This window comes from Arachis ipaensis, chromosome B1 (assembly GCF_059453495.1).
Source record: "Arachis ipaensis isolate K30076 ecotype BB chromosome B1, ASM5945349v1, whole genome shotgun sequence".
Lineage (NCBI taxonomy): Eukaryota > Viridiplantae > Streptophyta > Magnoliopsida > Fabales > Fabaceae > Arachis > Arachis ipaensis.
In genome coordinates, this window is record NC_142436.1 from 56,942,197 (window position 1) to 56,959,700 (window position 17,504).

Consider the following 17,504-nt stretch of genomic DNA (forward strand, 5'->3'; position numbering starts at 1 on the left):
CCTTGCAACTCCATAAGCAACAACATAGAATTGATTATTCGCGTCTTGGGCCACTGCTGTTAGGAGTTGTCCACCATAGTATGTCTTCAGAAAACAACCATCAAGGTGGATCAAAGGCCTACATCCACTCTTGAAACCCTGCTTGCATGCCTCTAACCCTATATAAAGCTTATCAAACACAGGAAGGGATTGAGGAATATGTGTTACACAGAGTTCTGCCCTAGACCCAGGGTTGCTTCTCAGAATCTCAAACAAATAATCCCTAGCATTATTATACTGCTCCCTCTCATTGTCCATTATCTTTTCCCTTGCCTCTTTAGTTGTTCTATAGACCATTTTTGGATGTGCAGTGAGTGAGAATTCCTCTCTCAGAAAGTCAACGGCCTCATTTGTTCTCATGTGGGGCTGTGTACTCATTCTCTTTTCCACCTTCTTACTAATCCAATGTTGATCAGCTGCGTTACTACCCAGGTCCCGAGCACACGTGTGCTCGTTTTTGTAAGTCTTCACCTGATAGCATTGCAATGACTTGTTGTATGACAAATGAACTAACCACGGGCACTCATCATCCATGCATCCCACCCTAACTCTCTCCTTGTCATTCTTAAACCACCTAAGCTCTCTACCTTCTGCAATAAATGAGTCTTTCACAACTTCCTTAAATCTGTCTATGGTTGCAAACCTAGTCCCTAATTCAAATCGTCCCTCTCCAAAAGCATATTCATCATCAAACTCAGGAAATATTTGCTTGCTGGATTCATCATCTGATGATATAGGAGTGTATAAATCCTTAGAATAGTAGTCATATATGGGATCATCATCATCATCTTGGAACCCACTCACATAAAACCTCACAGTTGGATCTATGTTGGGCTGTGCATCTCTGTTGGGCTCTTCGTTAGGGCCTGGCCCAACATCACTTCTGGGCTATTGCTCATTGGGCCCAGTCCTGGCCTGCTTCTCATTGGGCCAAGTCCTACCCTGCTGCCTTCTCTTCACCTCAGATGCACCCATTCCACTGTTTTGTCCCTTCTTTACCCAACTTCTCTTGTTCCTTTTCACACCTGTCTTCTTTGCAGCTGGCTTCTTTCCAGATGCCTTACTTGGAGACACAAATTTTTCCTTTCTCTTACTAATCCTCTTACCTCCTCTGTTAGTAGCACTATCATCACTATCACTTTCAAATCCGGGTGGTGGAGGTTTGTAGGGCTCATCCTCCATACTCTCATACCCATCATCCGAAGATGAACTCTGAACCTCTTCTAACACAGGACTCTTACCTTTATTTTCACCATCCTCCACAATCTTAGGCTCATCAACAGGGTGGTCAAAGTACAGGTAAAACTCATTCGTCTTTGCATTCTTCATTTTGTTCTCACGCATGGCATTAATACCTGCATCCCCGTCAAAATATGCAGTCCCGACTCAACATCAGCACTCATTAGATCATACCAATAAACTGCATTGTACGATTGGTACCCCAAGCCTTTGAATAGTGTGATCAAGTCCCCAAAATTTGCAAAATCTAGTCCATTTCGGGAAACTTCTCTACCTTCCCATTTTGATAAACAATAGTTCCATTACTCGTTCTAACAAAACTACCTCCATGGTGGAAAACTGGCACTACAAACACATCAACCATCTTCAAAAATAAAAATACAAAAATCAATGTTCAAATAAGCGTACACTCAAACAGCAATGTCCGTAAACAAAATACGAAAACAGAAATCAACCAAGAATTTCTTTTTGCCCTAACATTCAATCACTCTCACGGAAACCACGCACATACTTTTTTAACCACTACTATCACCATGCACAGACAATCCTTTCACAAAAACAGTTTATACTTCCATAACCATTGAACCTGAAAATCGACTCACTAAGCAGCGCAATGGATTCTTACCTCCGGTGACGAATACGGCAAATCAGACAACACTGAATGGTTCTCCCTCCTCGACAATGAATGCGCACTGGAAACTTCTCAGTCTGGGTAGTGATTTTGGAGGGAGAAACAGAGTCTTGCGTTTGATCGTTGGTCTTCTTAGGGCTTAATGTTATTCTCTCTCAACTGTGTGGGTGTTATAGACATTATACATAAGTAAAGGAGTAACAGTGTATATAAGGGACAGTGATGTAAACGACGTCGTTCTGGGCTCCAGGGACTTATTTGTCTACTTTCCAAATGCTCCATCTCCCTAATGTGCCACGTTGGCAGCCGTCATACCAGGTAAGCAGAAGGGGAGTCACGTCAGACTTTTTCGTTGGGTCTGACGGTGGCTTTTTGACGCAGGGACTGATTCGTCCTATTTTTAAGGAGATCAGGGATTTAAATGTATTTTCCAATGGTCAGGGACGAAAATGTCCGCAAGGTAAAAGGTTAGGGACTTATTTGTCCTTTTCTCTAAATAAAAAGTAGTTAGCGGGGCAGAAGGTTTCCTTTTACCAAATAAAAGTATAGAAGGTTAATTTTTTTTTTTTTTTACCAAAGATAGGAGACTCGAACCGCAACCTCTTAATTGAGTTTGAAGAGACTATGCCATTTGAGCTATAACTCATTGATATAGAAGGTTAATTACACGTGATGAAATTGCAGAGGTTATTACATGATTGAGTGACGTTAAGTTCGTTCATGAAATTATTTATTTATTTTTCTACATACCCCAACAATTCAAGTGCATATTGCTGATATTGCATTTTGATCACACTCATAAGGCACTATATACTATTATAAGAACAATAATAAAAGACTAACATAATTTGTTATTTTTAATCATTAATTAATTAATAATATTTAAAAATATTAGATAAAAATAAGATATTAAACTTTTGGACTAAAAATATTGGGCTAATGTGTTGATCAATATAAATTAAAATTATTAATTCTTGAATTTTTTTTTTGTAATTAGTATATAAATCAAATCAAATTTACTGTGCTTGATCGGTTAGTTCTTTTGTCCGTTTAAGTGATGAGAGTTTAAATATTATTTTGTATATATAGCAATTTATTAGTCAACGACAGAATTATTAAATGAAGCTCAAATTTACGATAAAATAATTATTAGTTTACCATACTGAAAAATATGGGACAAAAACAAAATTATATAAATCAAATGTCTAACCCACAACCTTTATTTTTCAGCAAAGAACAAAATCCTAGTTACGTGCTGATGATACCACTGAATATAATCCTCCTCCTTAAAAAACGACAACTCCCAAGTCCCACTCATCACGAAACTCATGCACTCACCTTCTAGCAAATATCATGAACCATCCAAAAACCATTATCTCAGCAAAAATGTCACTGGGAGAAGACGACCAAACCATAACCGATAAGGCTAACCAACCACATGCACTGTCACATCCCTCCTCACCACCTCCACAACAACCTCTTGTCAAGATGGTGCTCGCCGAGCTTCGAGCTCAGCGTGGAATAGCCCTCCCTCTAGTGGCCATGAACTTGGCTTGGTTTGCCAAGACAGCCATCACTACAGCCTTTTTAAGCCGCCTTGGCGAGCTTAACCTGGCAGCCGGATCCCTCGGCTTGTCTTTCACTAATGTCACCGGATTGTCCGTGTTGAATGGTCTATGTGGCGCCATGGAACCTCTTTGCGGACAAGCTCATGGAGCTAAGAACATTAAGCTCCTTCACAAGACCCTTCCCATGACAACTCTTTTGTTGCTAATGGTAACAATTCCTATATCTTTCTTGTGGCTTAACATTGATAAGATCTTGATTCTCCTTGGCCAGCAACAAGAAATAGCAATTGTGGCCAAATCTTATGTTAGGTATCTCTTACCTAACTTGGTTGTCACCTCATTACTCTGTCCCTTGAGAGCATACTTGAGCTCTCAGTGCATTACCCTGCCTACCTTGTTCTCCTCGGCTATATCGCTCGCTTTTCATGTACCGGTTAACATACTACTCTCCAAGGCCATGGGGCTCCGAGGAGTTGCGATGGCAGTTTGGATAACTGATTTGGTGGTTGTTATTCTGCTGGCTACTTATGTTTGGATTCTTGAATGTAGTAAAAGAAATGGAAGCAGGTGGAAGGAAGGAGGGTGGTGGGATCAGCATATCATCGACTGGATTGTGCTTCTCAAGCTTTGTGGGTCATGCTGCCTCAACACATGCCTTGAGTGGTGGTGCTATGAGATTCTTGTCTTGCTTGCCGGGCACTTGTCGAGTGCGAAGCAATCGCTTGGAGTTCTAGCCATAGTGCTCAACTTTGATTACTTGCTTTACTCAGTGATGTTGTCTCTAGGCACCTCTGTATCCACCCGTGTCTCAAACGAGCTTGGTGCAAACCAACCCGGCCAAGCTTACCGATCAGCATGCGTGTCCATGGCAATTGCCATCATCACAGGAAGCATCGGCAGCTCGGTAATGGTTGCTGCAAGGGGAACTTGGGGTGCAGTGTTCAGCCACGACGCCAGCATTATAAAGGGAGTGAAGAAGATGATGTTGCTGATGGCTTTCGTGGAAGTGTTCAATTTTCCATTGAATATTTGTGGTGGCATAGTCCGAGGAACAGCGAGACCTTGGCTTGGCATGTATGCAAATCTTTGTGGATTCTATTTCATAGCACTTCCTTTGGATTTGGTTTTTGCGTTTAAGCTTCACCTAGGTCTTGCTGGATTGTTGGTAGGGCTCTTGATTGGTGTTGTTAGCTGCTTTATTTTTTTATTAACATTCATTGCAAGAATAAATTGGATGGATGAAGCTGCCAAAGCTCAAACATTGGTTTGTGCACAGGTGCAGGAAGTTCCAAGACATGACGTAAATCATGTCCATGAAGAAGTTTAGAAGTATGTTCTAACATCCTTATCACCCCTTTAATGCATGTATATCTCCAAATATTTGGTGTGGAGCTGAGAACAAATTTGAAACGTCTCAAACACCCCATGTGTTTCTTTGATCTAGGATTTTTTTGTATAAAAAACTATTTTTTTACTCACCATTTCTTGGGCACAAAACCAACTTTTCTCAACAATTGGATCAGGTGTAGAACCTACCTCATCCAATCAACTTGGTATCCAATGAAAATGAGAAACAACACATTGTTTTTTCCCTAAAAATTATTGAAAAAGGTGAATCCTCCAAAAAGTTATCAGTGGATACAGTGAGTGGGACGGACTTCATCTTTGGAAAATAGTAAATTAACCAATAGGGCATAAAAAGCCCGTTTATCTAACTATTATACAATTACATCAAATTAATTATCACAATACACTCAAATCAAAATTATTTTTTTCATAGATCTAAAAGCTCAACATCAATCATCCTTGAAACCGGGTTTAGAAATTAATGATTGCAGCTCTTTAGCTATTTCATCATTAAAGCCAAGGATGGACAATATCTTATGACCAGGGGATTCCACTTCAGACCAAATCCCAAGAAGTATATGGGCTGTGGTTATTTCACCACCATCACCTGCAAGTCAAAGATGGATTTAGGAAATATGTTATTTAATTTCTTATAGCTTTGTGGATAGAACAGTAGATGGGAATCATATCATTTGATGAATCCCAACTATTGGCAAATAAGAAAATATCGCAAAGGATATTATCCTTGAAAATGTATTCAAAAGCACTATATACCTGTAATGGAAGTTGTTTTCTAGCAATATTGAATAATTTGTTACTTGTATCCAACATAGCAATGAAATACAGAACATGTGGATAAGTAACTAAAAGCAAACAGGTGAATTCTTTTCTTTTCTTTTTAGCAAAAAAAGGAATATGATTAAGACCATTATCACATTATAACAAGACTTTTCTAATAAGCAAACACCGTCTACAGTTAACAGTAAATATGATGCAAAAAAAATGTGTCAGAATCAAAAATGGTTTTCGGTTAACCATTAGAAAGAAATGCAATTCTAAATATAAGTTAAAATCAAACGAAATCATTCTTAAATTCATCAAGACTCCAAAGGGGATTTACACTGGTTTTAATCAAAGATCATGATTGTATTGTGGTCTCATTTACTATTAAAATCAGAAAGACAATTTACAAACTAAATAAATTATCAGTGAACTGCAAAAGAAAATTTTGACACCTATTACAAACAAATATGTCATTTCATAGAATATAACTGAATGAACTAGAATCATGGGCAATAGAATACCTCTGATGGAGGAAACATAAAAATGTACCACGCACACTCAACTATTACCACATTCTTTTTTCTTGTGAATTTTATCTATGTATTTTACTTGGATCCTAAACCCCAAAAGTAAAAACTTTTACACAAATCATAAATATAAAATGAGCAAGCAGGGCCTACAAGTATCAGGTTCCATACACAGCATGGGTTACTGGTTAGTACAATGTCATGTTGATCCTACATCAGACATCTCTCCTTATAATAATAATTTGGAAACAGAACAAACTATCAAACTAAATGCTGGAGAGAGAGAGAGAGAGAGAGAGAGAGAGAGAGAGAGAGAGAGAGAGAGAGAGAGAGAGAGAGAGAGAAACAAAACAAACTATCAAACTAAATAAAATTTAAACCTCAATCAACTTAAATTTCAAATACAAAACTAGGAATGCATAAATTATATGGAAAAACAACCATTTGTACCAATGAACTTTACGAACGCTAACAAAAATACCCATTAAAGAAGGAAAATAACGTTGTATCCATCAAAGATGGATTCCGTACGACAAAAGTACCCAAATCCTAAATTCATGTTGACTTTTTAATAAAATTCCAGAATTAGCCCCACCATTATCTTCAACATCAACTCCCAACCATCTCTTCTTTCCCACTCAAACTTTCACATCCCTCCATTACCACCACCTTAACCACCTTTTTTCTCTGCTACTCCACCACCGCTACCATGACGGCATTTCCATCTTCATGAACCCATCTCCAAGAAACTTGATCACCGACACAACCTCTCCAACCGGATCCCTCCCCCTTTCTCTCCCCCTCTTCCCCAAACCCCGCGTCATCTTCGTCACGGTCAACGCCACACACCTCCATTGCCGTTGTGGTTATCGGAGTCATTCTCTGACTTGACAAGTATCCTAACATATATATGATTGGAGATTTCTGAGAGAATTTGAACAATGAATACACTCAATTGGTTCAATTTGGGTATAGATAAAAACAAATAAATTATTAGTTACAGGAGATTTGTTCAACTTCATTAATTATATAATAAATTTGTAATTTGTACTGTTGTAAATATAGGACCTTTCTCCATGGAGTCCATGAGCTTGAAGTGGACCTAGGAGGAGTTGAATCGCACCACAGGCAGGGACCTTGCGTGCTGGATCTCGGTTCAGTCTCGCTTCCGGAGCTTCTCCTTCTTGTGGCGGCATTAGACGGGGTCTTGGCCGGAGAGGCATTGCGGCATCGCTGTGCATCGGCGCTGCTGGAGCTTGAATCTGGTGGCTCTAAACTCTGAACTTGCCACTGTGCCAAGGTATAGGTGATCTGTGCATGGGCTTGAGGCAGCGCTGGGGCCGCCGCGGAGTTTGGGTGGCTGCAGTTGAAGGTGGTAGCGTTGCGTGGGAACAGATGGATTGCCTAGTTGCCTTTTTGTCGTCTTTGTCATCGTCAGCGTGGAAAGATGGCGGCAGTGGTGGTTAGTGGAGTAGTAGAGAATAGAGGGTGGTTAAGGTAGTGGCAATGGAGGTGTTTGAGATTTGGGAAAGAAGAGAGGAGGGGTTAAAGATAAAGGATGGGGTAATTCTGGAATTTTATTAGAAAGTCAACATAAATTTAGAATTTGAGTACTTTGTTGTACGGAATCCATCTTTGACGGATACAACGTTAGTTCTTTAATGTGTATTTTTGTCAGCGTTCGTAAAGTTTATAGGTACAAATGGTTGTTTTTCCAAATTATATTTAAAATAACAACGGATAAGAAAAGGGTGAGAACTAACCAGATTTTAGTTTTTCATCAACCGCCCAATCAAGGGCCCTCTGGGCTTCTTCAGTTAATGGAGGATGCTCAGGGCTGAAGAAAAACCTATCAGCTTTCCCGAGCAACTTCACAGTTTCATCACGCACCTTAAAAAGTGTAATCCCATTCGCTCGCAAAAATTTAGCAGCTACATTAGTTCCTACAGCCCGGAGAAAGATCTGTCACTTTGGCATCTAAACATAAAATTGAAAGACATAGTAACATTGCAAGGGATGCAAATAACTAGAATACACTGAAACATAAGAAATGCCATAAAGGCATAAACACAAGAGAATGTATGTTGTGGGGTGCATCTATAAATGAGTGCCTTTAGATGGGACGTACATTGCAACTTGCAACAGTGGGATTTTCCAGCTCAAATGAAGACACTCAGACAGATAAAGTATCTTTGATCCCTTGAATTTGTTTGGGGAGGGAATTAACTCCATAAGTGTTTTGAATACAAACTAAGTAGATGACTTTCCAACTATAGTTGTCAGATAAGATTCTAATTCTATCAAAGAGAACAGGCAGTGAAAAAAGTGAGAAAGGAGGAAAATAGAAGCACAAGAAATTAGATGGCTAAATGGTAAAATAAATTGAAAATTAAATTATAGAACCTGACTGATATTCATAATATCTGTGTAAAGTCCTCACATGTGAAACTATTAAATGCTCTTACACTACTTCCACCTAATAGCTGACATGATTAGCACAATTTAATCAATACTCTCCTATTTCAGGACTAACATGACTAAACCAAGCTGTTATCCAAAATTTCAAGGCCCTGCACATTTATCTATCTCAATTTTCATCTAGTGGAGGAATAACGTTGTATCCCAAAACGATACCCTAAACCAAGAATCATTTTAAATTGCAGCTGCAGTCACAGGTGCAGTTCTCTTATGATATGAAAAATTGTACCAAATGCAGCTGCAACTGCCGCTGTGCAATATTGTGGCAGCGATTATGGTAACAAGCCCTTGAATGCAGCAGAAGATAAGCAAATATTATGAGGAATCAAAAAAGGGAAATTGGAGAGAAGGATATGATATTATTACCTTCAATGAGAATTCCCATTATAAGGGCTTCGGTCCCCGTAGTGGGATACTTCAATTTCCTAGCCTCCAACTCTCCCATCGCGAATGACTTTATACCCTTCCCAGACCATCTCCTCTCATCAAAACACAACCAACCAAACAATGCCAATCAAAATAAATATAAAAATAATAGTGGCTTATATTTGGAGATACTCACTTGGGAACGTTGTCAACCGAAGAAACTCTCTCTGGATTTCTGCACAACAAATCTGAACAACTCGATAACTTGGAGAATTGGGGAGAACCGAAGAGAAGAAAGAGAGAAAGGGCTTACGCGGTGGGGAGGCTGAAGGAGATGGCGGTGGAAGCGAGAGGGTGGCGCCGGCGGTTGGTGTTGCAACAAGACACGAATTGAGGTGTTAGGGTGCAAGGCTGAACGCAGAATACCTTGGCGCCGAGAAACGAGCCCTTGAGTGGTCTCGGCGTAATCGCCTGAGCTGAAAGTTCCCCGTAATGGAGTTTATTCTGACGTGGCAGATTGGTTGCCAGAACTTTCGAGAAGGAGTGTGCAGTAGCATTAGCAGCAGCAGCAGCCGCCATTTCTTCTGTTTCAGTTGCTGCGAACACTCACCTTGATGATAGATAGAAAGTTGAATTCTTTTCTGTTTTCTTTTTGGCAGTTGAAAATAGAAACACAAACCCCCATACCGCGTCGTATATAGAAACATCAACTCAGACAGTCAAACCTCACCCTTTCTTCTAATATTTTTGGAGACTTCTTGTGTATGAAAATTGGGCTAAAATAATATGGGCCTAAAGATAGAATGGCACAGGGGCCCGTGAGTTTCCCGAATCGTTCGTGACATACCCAGTGCACTTTTGACCAAAAAAAAAAAAAATACCCAGTGCACTCAAAGTGCTACTGCTATCGATATATGACGTTACAGCATGTCAAAAAAAAACTATGATGTTACAAAATCCCTAATCTCTCAATTACCAACAGAAAAAAGACTCAACCTAAAACATTAATGTCAACAATAAAAAGTCCAACATACAGTGAAAGAAATAGACCAAAAAAAATAAAAAATAAAAACTAAAGTGAAAGATATTCACGTCAATGGAATTCTGGAAATAAATAAACATGTTTCTAACCAATTTAGGTGGGTTAAGCGGTCACCTCATTTGTCTGCTTAAGTAAGTATTAGGAGTTCGAATCCCGCCTTGTGCATGCAGCAACTCATTAATCAGCGGCAAACCCTTAAATGGAGCTCAGAACCGCGATAAATTAATTCTTGACCTATCAGATTGGGAGATACCGTAGGTAACCAAATAAATAAATAAACATGTTTCTTGGCTTACATCCCGTTTGTTAATTCCAAAAATAAAAGACTAAACATGTTTCAATTTGGTACCTACGACCAAAAATAAGGAATCGTCTATGGTAAGGAAAGTAATGTGGTCCAATAAGGACCCTGTGAGAATATGCAAAATTGAGAGAAACTTCGTATAGGAGAATCTACCGCAATAACTTTTTATATTTGCAATTCATACTAATCGAATTAGATAAATGAGCGATGAGCTTGCTGTTCTTAGTTGTAAATGACGTTGGATCAATGGTGTCTTAGTTGGGCTCGCATTCGAAAATTGGATTGCGCTGAGGTTAATTGGGTGTGATATGATTGGGAAAGATCAATATGATTGGGTGTGTATTGGTACAAAAAACGGACTTTTTCGACTATTTGTAATTTCGACCATCGAGGCAGTATTTGGACTGCAGGTCAGGAACTGGGCAAGTAGGAGTCGATGGGAGGAGTTACAAAAAATGTCGAACTAGAAGGAAATTGGCTACCTCCGTCGAAGTATCAAAAGCTTAAACTAGCCTTTAAGCCGAAAATGGGAACATGAGAGCGAAAATTGAGGAACAAGTTATTACTTAGGGACCAGGGAATACGTAGTTGTCAAAACTTGGAGATAAAGGTTCTTCATGGTCAAGGCAAGGTCGTGGCTGAGAAAAAGGAGGAAGCGGGATCATGGACGACATGCTCCAAGGTCAGTTAAATTCACGGTCTATAAATAATAGAAATGCAGAATAAGCTCAGGATTCACTCAAGGATACTAGATCATCACCTAAACTCATAAAATTCCCAGTCTCTGCTAGCAATGGAAGAGTATGGATTGCAAGTGCATACGAGTGTCAGAAGTCAATCTTTAATTTGTTTTCTTTTGCTTTTTGTTGCATTCGTTGTTTTTTGCTTTATTTTATTATCATTTTTTTTAATTAACTTTTTACACTTTCATCTTCTTGTTTATGTTACTCCTTTGACGTTTGTCATAAGTTTACCATTAGTAATATCAAGATAAATTGCCTCAACACCAATTAAGTAATTCCCAGGTCGATCTCACTCTTTTTCAGAGGAATCGTATTTGCTCCCTTCTACTTGAGATCTTGACACAAGCTCGTTTCGACATCACCTGTCAAAGTCGACCAAAAAATGAGTGAAACAAATTGGCACGCCCGGTGGGACCCTGGGTTAAATTCGTGTTGAGTGGTGTGCGATTATGCAGTGGTAGATTAATTATGACAGATAGAGCTTCGACGTCGATGGGTACGTCAAATAGTGATAGTGGAAATTCCACTAAAGGTCCTGAAATAGAGGCAGTCCATTCGACCAGTCTTGCTAGTCAACAGTCGACGGAGGACATTCCGACGGCCATTCCTGTCACATGGCCTCAATATGGATTACCTCCAAATTATTCACCACCTTTGGAAAATCCTAGTGTTATATATACTGGAGGTATGAATACTATAAGAAACAATCCTTCGTACACCCGATACCTCCTTCAGGTTATCTTCCGATGGGTACACACAGTCAATACTACCATTACATGGTAAATTATAATGCTTATCAACCATCAATAAATAACCCTTCATATATGTGATCTATACCTATGCCACAAACAAATCCAACAGTCACAAATGTCATTTTGACACAGGGTATAAGAACCCGAAGAGTGTCGATAGGAGGAACTCATAATTCAATATTTCCTGAAATGTCGAGGCAGATTCTGGTAGGGACATCTTCGCCTAATACAATCAAATCTTTGGTTGTATTTAGACAACAAATTAAGGATAGCCATCATGATTTAGTCAATATGTTGACACAACAAATGGCCACAGTATTAAATCCAATATTAGAAAATAACAATGCTCGAATAGAACAAGTTGCTCGACGTGTTGATGATACTACAGGAGAAATTAATCGACCACTAGCCCAACCTTTTGTGGGAATTCATGTTAATAACCCTCCTATCATGTTAAATAGGGTGGATGATCTGAATAGGGTATTGAATAAAGCTAGAGCAAATAATGCTACTCAAGCTTATGGTCAAAATATAACGTAGGCAATCGAGCAAATCTTGAATAGAGATGGATTGAACATTGGAGTAACTAATCAACTTTATTTCATATCTCCTTTCCCCAATTATATCCAGCAATTTGAGCTCCCGAGAGGGGTTAAAACTTTTAAATCGCTCACAAAGTTTGCAGGAGAAAGTAGAGAATCGACTATGGAGCATATTGCTTGTTATTCGGTCGAGATAGGTGAATTGGCTAATCATGAATATTTGAAAATGAGATATTTTTCCTCTTCCCTAATAACATACTGTTTCAAATCCTTGCAGAAAACTCACGATTTGAGATGCCAAACAAAATCAATAGCTAGGGTGTTCAAAGAAATGAGTGAAGAAAAGAAAAATATTGTGGAAGAAATGGGATTCGGTGCGCTGGCACATAGTCCAGAAATGAACATCTCTCACAAACTCTTGAGGGAATTGATTCATTACTATGATGCCTATCATGGATTGTTGGACACTCTCTATAGAAAAATATACATAACTCCTGGCAAGATAAGGGATGCGTTGGGCATAAGTTCTGGCGGTATTATACTTTCAAATATTTTTGTTATTTTTTAAGTTATTTCGGTTCATTCCTTGCTTTATTTTAGGTTCATTTCAATACAGAAAATGAAACTGAGCCTTTTTTACTGATTTGTTTATATTAAAATATTGTAGGAGATCGTTTTCTTGTAAAAGTTGAGTACAACAAACTGAGTGATGAACAGAAGGAGATAATTGACAGCTTCAAAGGTGCTACTTTGGCATCTTTGACAAAATCTATCATTGATATGAGTGTTGAAGAGGAGGAGAACTGGCTGAAATTCAAAAGGACTTTTGTCATCTTCGTCCACAATGCTTCTTGCTGCCGACAATAGTAAGCACGGTCTCCCCAATCCATAAGCCACTTGCCCTTCATGTGGACACCGACCAATGATGGGATTAGGCATCTCATATGCTGAGCTTCTTGAGGAAGGAGATCAAATCTTAGAGAGAAGGAAAGAAACTTTTCGTTGATGATTGCATCTTTGTTTTAATGTTAATATATTTTCATGAATCGAAGTTCCCTCGACCAGAAACAGATGACGCTCTTGGGCCACTGTGGGTGGCCTATTGGACACAGAGGAATCTGGTTAACCGGATTGCTTTGGAAACAACTGATGAAATGGTAAATATAAAAAATTTTTCCTTGAAATTTCGGTTTAGATGCTTCTAAAAATACTGTGCTAACTAAATAAGTTTATGTTTTAGGGACTTGTGAACAGAGCATAATTGAGGGGAGGAGAGAGAGAAGAAAAGAAGGTGGAAAAGAAAATAGTTTTTCTCAAGGGGGAAGAGAAGGAAAAGGAGAAGAAAGAAAAAAGGAAAATTGTCATTTTGGATTCGTCTTCGGAAGAAGTCAGTTTTTCTGAATCTGAGTATACTTCTCACTATCGCTTATTGAAAACTATCTATTTATTTAAAGTTTTATATTGTTATTTTAACAAAACTTTTTGTATGTGTTGTAGAGAAGAAGAGGAAAAAATCGAGAAAACGCCGCCAAAGAAAAGAAAACAACCACAAAGGGAGGCAAATAACAAACGAAAATAAGGAAGATTGTTCTGACAGATTTGGAAAGCAAAACTGAATCTGAAGACGAGTAAGTTTTGGAAATGATTATTTTCGATTCATTTCTACATTTATTTGAGGTTCATTTGGTTTAGTTTTGCTTGTATTTGCTAAAAATTGTTCATGTGGGCTTGTTAAGTTAATTATAGCTCTGATATTTGTCTCTGGTATACATTTGATGTGTTTTTCTTGATGATTGACTTTATTTGACTGCTTGTTCAAATCTGAAATAAATTCGTTTCATTTATTTTTAACTATGGTTCATCCTGGTTTTAAGTGAAAACTTTTTGTATAAATTTTCAGACGACTGCTAAACAAAGAACACAAATGTTCAAGTTGAAAAAAGAAAAAAGAGCAAAGAGAAAAATTGATGGAACTAAAAAAACAAATGTTGCTCCGGATGACTGTGACTCGACAGACGCGCGATGTGATTTATTGCAGACGTAAGATTGAGTTTCTTATATAAAGTTATTTTTCTTTCTCTGCTAACTTTTCCTAAAACTTCAGGCAATTTCTTTTGATTTACTGAATAATATTTATTTTTCTGCTTAGACTGCTGACTGTAAGTGATGTGTGCGCATCATGTTGTGTTTTTCTATGCTTTTTCATATAAAAAAATTAATTCATAATGCTTAATTATGGATTGTTTTGGTGCTTAAGTTGTATATTGATTTGATCTCTTTGATTTGATTAATTTTGTAGAAAATAGAAAAAGAAGCGAAAAACACAAAACAAACTCAAAAAAAGAAAAAGTTTTGATCACGTTTTGCAGTTTGAACACGCTTTGAAACCTTAGACCACGCTGGTCCATGAAGCAAGCCAAGGGCGTTGTTAACGCCACGAACCAAAGCGCCTTCTCAAAAGTGGCGCTGGAACCAAGGAAGCCTTGCTAGGCATTAATAACGACAATGATCAATGAACCAAGGAAGCATGTGTTACTAACCATAAGCATATAATGAAGCATGCAAGCAATGCACGTACAAGGCATTTTTAACGCCAACAACGATGCAAACATGCATGTCTTGGCACGAATGATATGATGCATGCATGAGGCATTAATATATAAAGCAAGGAAGCAAACATGCAATGCGTTGAACATGAATGAAGCATCAAGACAGGGCACTAAATGAAGCAAAGTACTTACCTTGGGCATCAGTAACGCCAATGTGAATCAATGAAGCCATGTTTGGGTGTTATTAACGCCCTAATCATAAGCACCCATTTTGTACCAACGCCTTCGACACCTCTTGGGAGAAAGGCACTTGGGCGTTGGCAATGCCCAACTTTGAAGCGTTGATGAGAGAACTTTGGCGTGATCTAGAAATTTGCGGATAAATTCTCGTTGCAAGTATAGTTTCTAAACCTTCAAAAGTCCTTTCATACAAACGTTTTGGTTGTCACAAGTAACAAACCCCTAAATAAAGTATTCAAACCTCGGGTCGTCTTCTCAAGGAATTGCAGGGAGGTATGTTCTTATTATTGGTTGAGTTTGTAAATTGGGGTTCTGGAGTTTGGGCAATGGGCACAGGTATATTTTCAAAGCAATAAAAATAAATGAATAACAGTAAAATAAACTCTTGGCAAGGTATGAGAACTGGAAGTCCTATCCTGGTTATCCTTATCAATTGTGATGAGAATTGGAATTTTCTCCCACTTTGTTAACCTCTAACTATGAAGGTAAGTTAAGTGGATGAATTAATTTTTATTCCTCAGGTCCTAGTCTTTCCTTGGGAAAAGCTATAGTTATTGGAACTCGAATTAATTCTTGAAGAATCCCAATTTTCAGTCAACAATGAGTTTGATAACTCAAGTGTCTCCAATGACTCAACCAAAGCCAAAAGGAAAAAATTCAAATTATTTATATAATAAATAAAAGAAAGCAATTATAATTCTGAAATACCTCAATTAGCACTAATAAAGATATCAAATGTAACATGGAAGAGTTCATAAATCAAATTAGAAAAGTAAATAAAAGGAACATTGAACCTGGGATTGAGAGTCACTCCTAAAACTAAGAGAAATCCTAAATCATAATCCTAAGAGAGAGGAGAGAATCTCTCTCTCTAAAAACTAGATCTAAATCCTAAAATGGTGAATGTGAAAGCTTGATTATGAATAGATGCAATCCCCCTACTTTATAGCCTCTAATATGTGTTTTCTGGGTCGAGAACTGGGTCAGAAACAGCCCAGAATTTGCTGGTTGCGAATTCAAACACGCTGATTTTCGTCACTGCGACGCGTCTGTATGAATGACGCGTTCACGTCGCCTATAGTCAGGGAATTGATGAGCGGATAATTTATACGCTTTTTGGCATTGTTTTTAGTAGAATCTAGTCACTTTTAGGGATGTCTTCATTAGTTTTTATGTTAAATTCACATTTCTGGACTTTACTATGAGTTTGTGTGTTTTTCTGTGATTTCAGGTATTTTCTGGCTGAAATTGAGGGACTTGAGCAAAAATCAGATTCAGAGGTAGAAGAAGGACTGCTGATGTTGTTGGATTCTGACCTCCCTGCACTCAAAGTGGATTTTCTGGAGCTACAGAACTCAAAATGGTGCACTTCTAATTGCGTTGGAAAGTAGGCATCCAGGGCTTTCCAGCAATGTATAATAGTCCATACTTTGGCCGAGTTTAGATGACGTAAAAGGGCGTTGAACGCCAGTTCTACGCTGCTGTCTGGAGTTAAACGCCAGAAACACGTCACAAACCAGAGTTGAACGCCAGAAATACGTTACAACCTGGCGTTCAACTCCAGAAAGAGCCTCTGCACGTGTAACATTCAAGCTCAGCCCAAGCACACACCAAGTGGGCCCCAGAAGTGGATTTATGCATCAATTACTTACTTCTGTAAACCCTAGTAACTAATTTAGTATAAATAGGACTGTTTACTATTGTATTAGAGATCTTTGGATGCCTGGTTCTTAGATCATGGGGGCTGGCCATTCGGCCATGCCTGGACCTTTCACTTATGTATTTTTAACGGTAGAGTTTCTACACTCCATAGATTAAGGTGTGGAGCTCTGCTGTTCCTCAAAGATTAATGCAAAGTACTACTGTTTTTCTATTCAATTCAACTTATTCCGCTTCTAAGATATTCATTCGCACTTCAACCTAAATGTGATGAACGTGACAATCATCATCATTCCCCCACGAACGTGTGCCTGACAACCACTTCCGTTCTACCTTAGATTGAATGAGTATCTCTTGGATCTCTTAATCAGAATCTTCGTGGTATAAGCTAGATTGATGGCGGCATTCATGAGAGTCCGGAAAGTCTAAACCTTGTCTGTGGTATTTCGAGTAGGACTCTGGGATTGAATGACTGTGACGAACTTCAAACTTGCGAGTGCTGGGCGTAGTGATAGACGCAAAAGGAGGGTGAATCCTATTCCAGTATGATCGAGAACCTCAGATGATTAGCCGTGCTGTGACAGAGCATTTGGACCATTTTCACAAGAGGATAGGATGCAGCCATTGACAAGGGTGATGCCTCCAGACGATTAGCCATGCAGTGATAGCGCATCGAACCATTTTCCAGAGAGGAT

The 17,504-nt window shown here is 38.6% G+C and overlaps 2 protein-coding genes across 4 annotated transcripts; one reads left to right on the forward strand and one right to left on the reverse strand.

The window, feature by feature from the left end:
- The first annotated feature begins 3,048 nt into the window (after positions 1–3,048).
- Positions 3,049–5,647, forward strand: LOC107630380 (protein DETOXIFICATION 56). Of its 2 annotated transcripts, XM_088501434.1 has the most exons (2): positions 3,144–4,642; positions 4,754–5,647. In XM_088501434.1, exons 1-2 carry the CDS (start codon positions 3,263–3,265, stop codon positions 4,802–4,804), a joined length of 1,431 nt encoding a protein of 476 aa, XP_088357560.1. In that variant the 5' UTR covers positions 3,144–3,262; the 3' UTR covers positions 4,805–5,647. The 2 variants fall into 2 exon arrangements, with proteins under 2 accessions (XP_016188975.1, XP_088357560.1); XM_016333489.3 differs by having other exon boundaries at positions 3,049–5,647.
- On the reverse strand, positions 5,142–9,679 carry LOC107630388 (ATP-dependent Clp protease ATP-binding subunit CLPT2, chloroplastic). 2 transcript variants are annotated; one of them, XM_016333505.3, is made up of 5 exons: positions 9,292–9,679; positions 9,175–9,213; positions 8,979–9,088; positions 7,898–8,077; positions 5,142–5,431 (listed from the first exon to the last, which is right to left on the reverse strand). In XM_016333505.3, the coding sequence occupies exons 1-5, from the start codon at positions 9,555–9,557 to the stop codon at positions 5,274–5,276; spliced, it is 753 nt and encodes a 250-aa protein (XP_016188991.1). In that variant the 5' UTR covers positions 9,558–9,679; the 3' UTR covers positions 5,142–5,273. The 2 variants fall into 2 exon arrangements, with proteins under 2 accessions (XP_016188991.1, XP_016188983.1); XM_016333497.3 differs by having other exon boundaries at positions 8,979–9,091; positions 9,292–9,677.
- Between the last annotated feature and the right edge of the window lie 7,825 nt (positions 9,680–17,504).

What these genes read in the sequence shown, in the direction of transcription:
- LOC107630380 (XM_016333489.3), top strand. Translation starts at nt 3,263, where the DNA reads ATGAACCATCCAAAAACCATTATCTCAGCAAAAATGTCACTGGGAGAA.
- LOC107630388 (XM_016333497.3), bottom strand. Translation starts at nt 9,557, where the DNA reads ATGGCGGCTGCTGCTGCTGCTAATGCTACTGCACACTCCTTCTCGAAA. An exon ending in AATGGGAATTCTCATTGAAG is followed by an intron (nt 8,078 to 8,978) that starts GTAATAATATCA and finishes TCCGGGCTGTAG; the next exon opens with GAACTAATGTAGCTGCTAAA. An exon ending in TGATGAAAAACTAAAATCTG is followed by an intron (nt 5,432 to 7,897) that starts GTTAGTTCTCAC and finishes TTTGACTTGCAG; the next exon opens with GTGATGGTGGTGAAATAACC.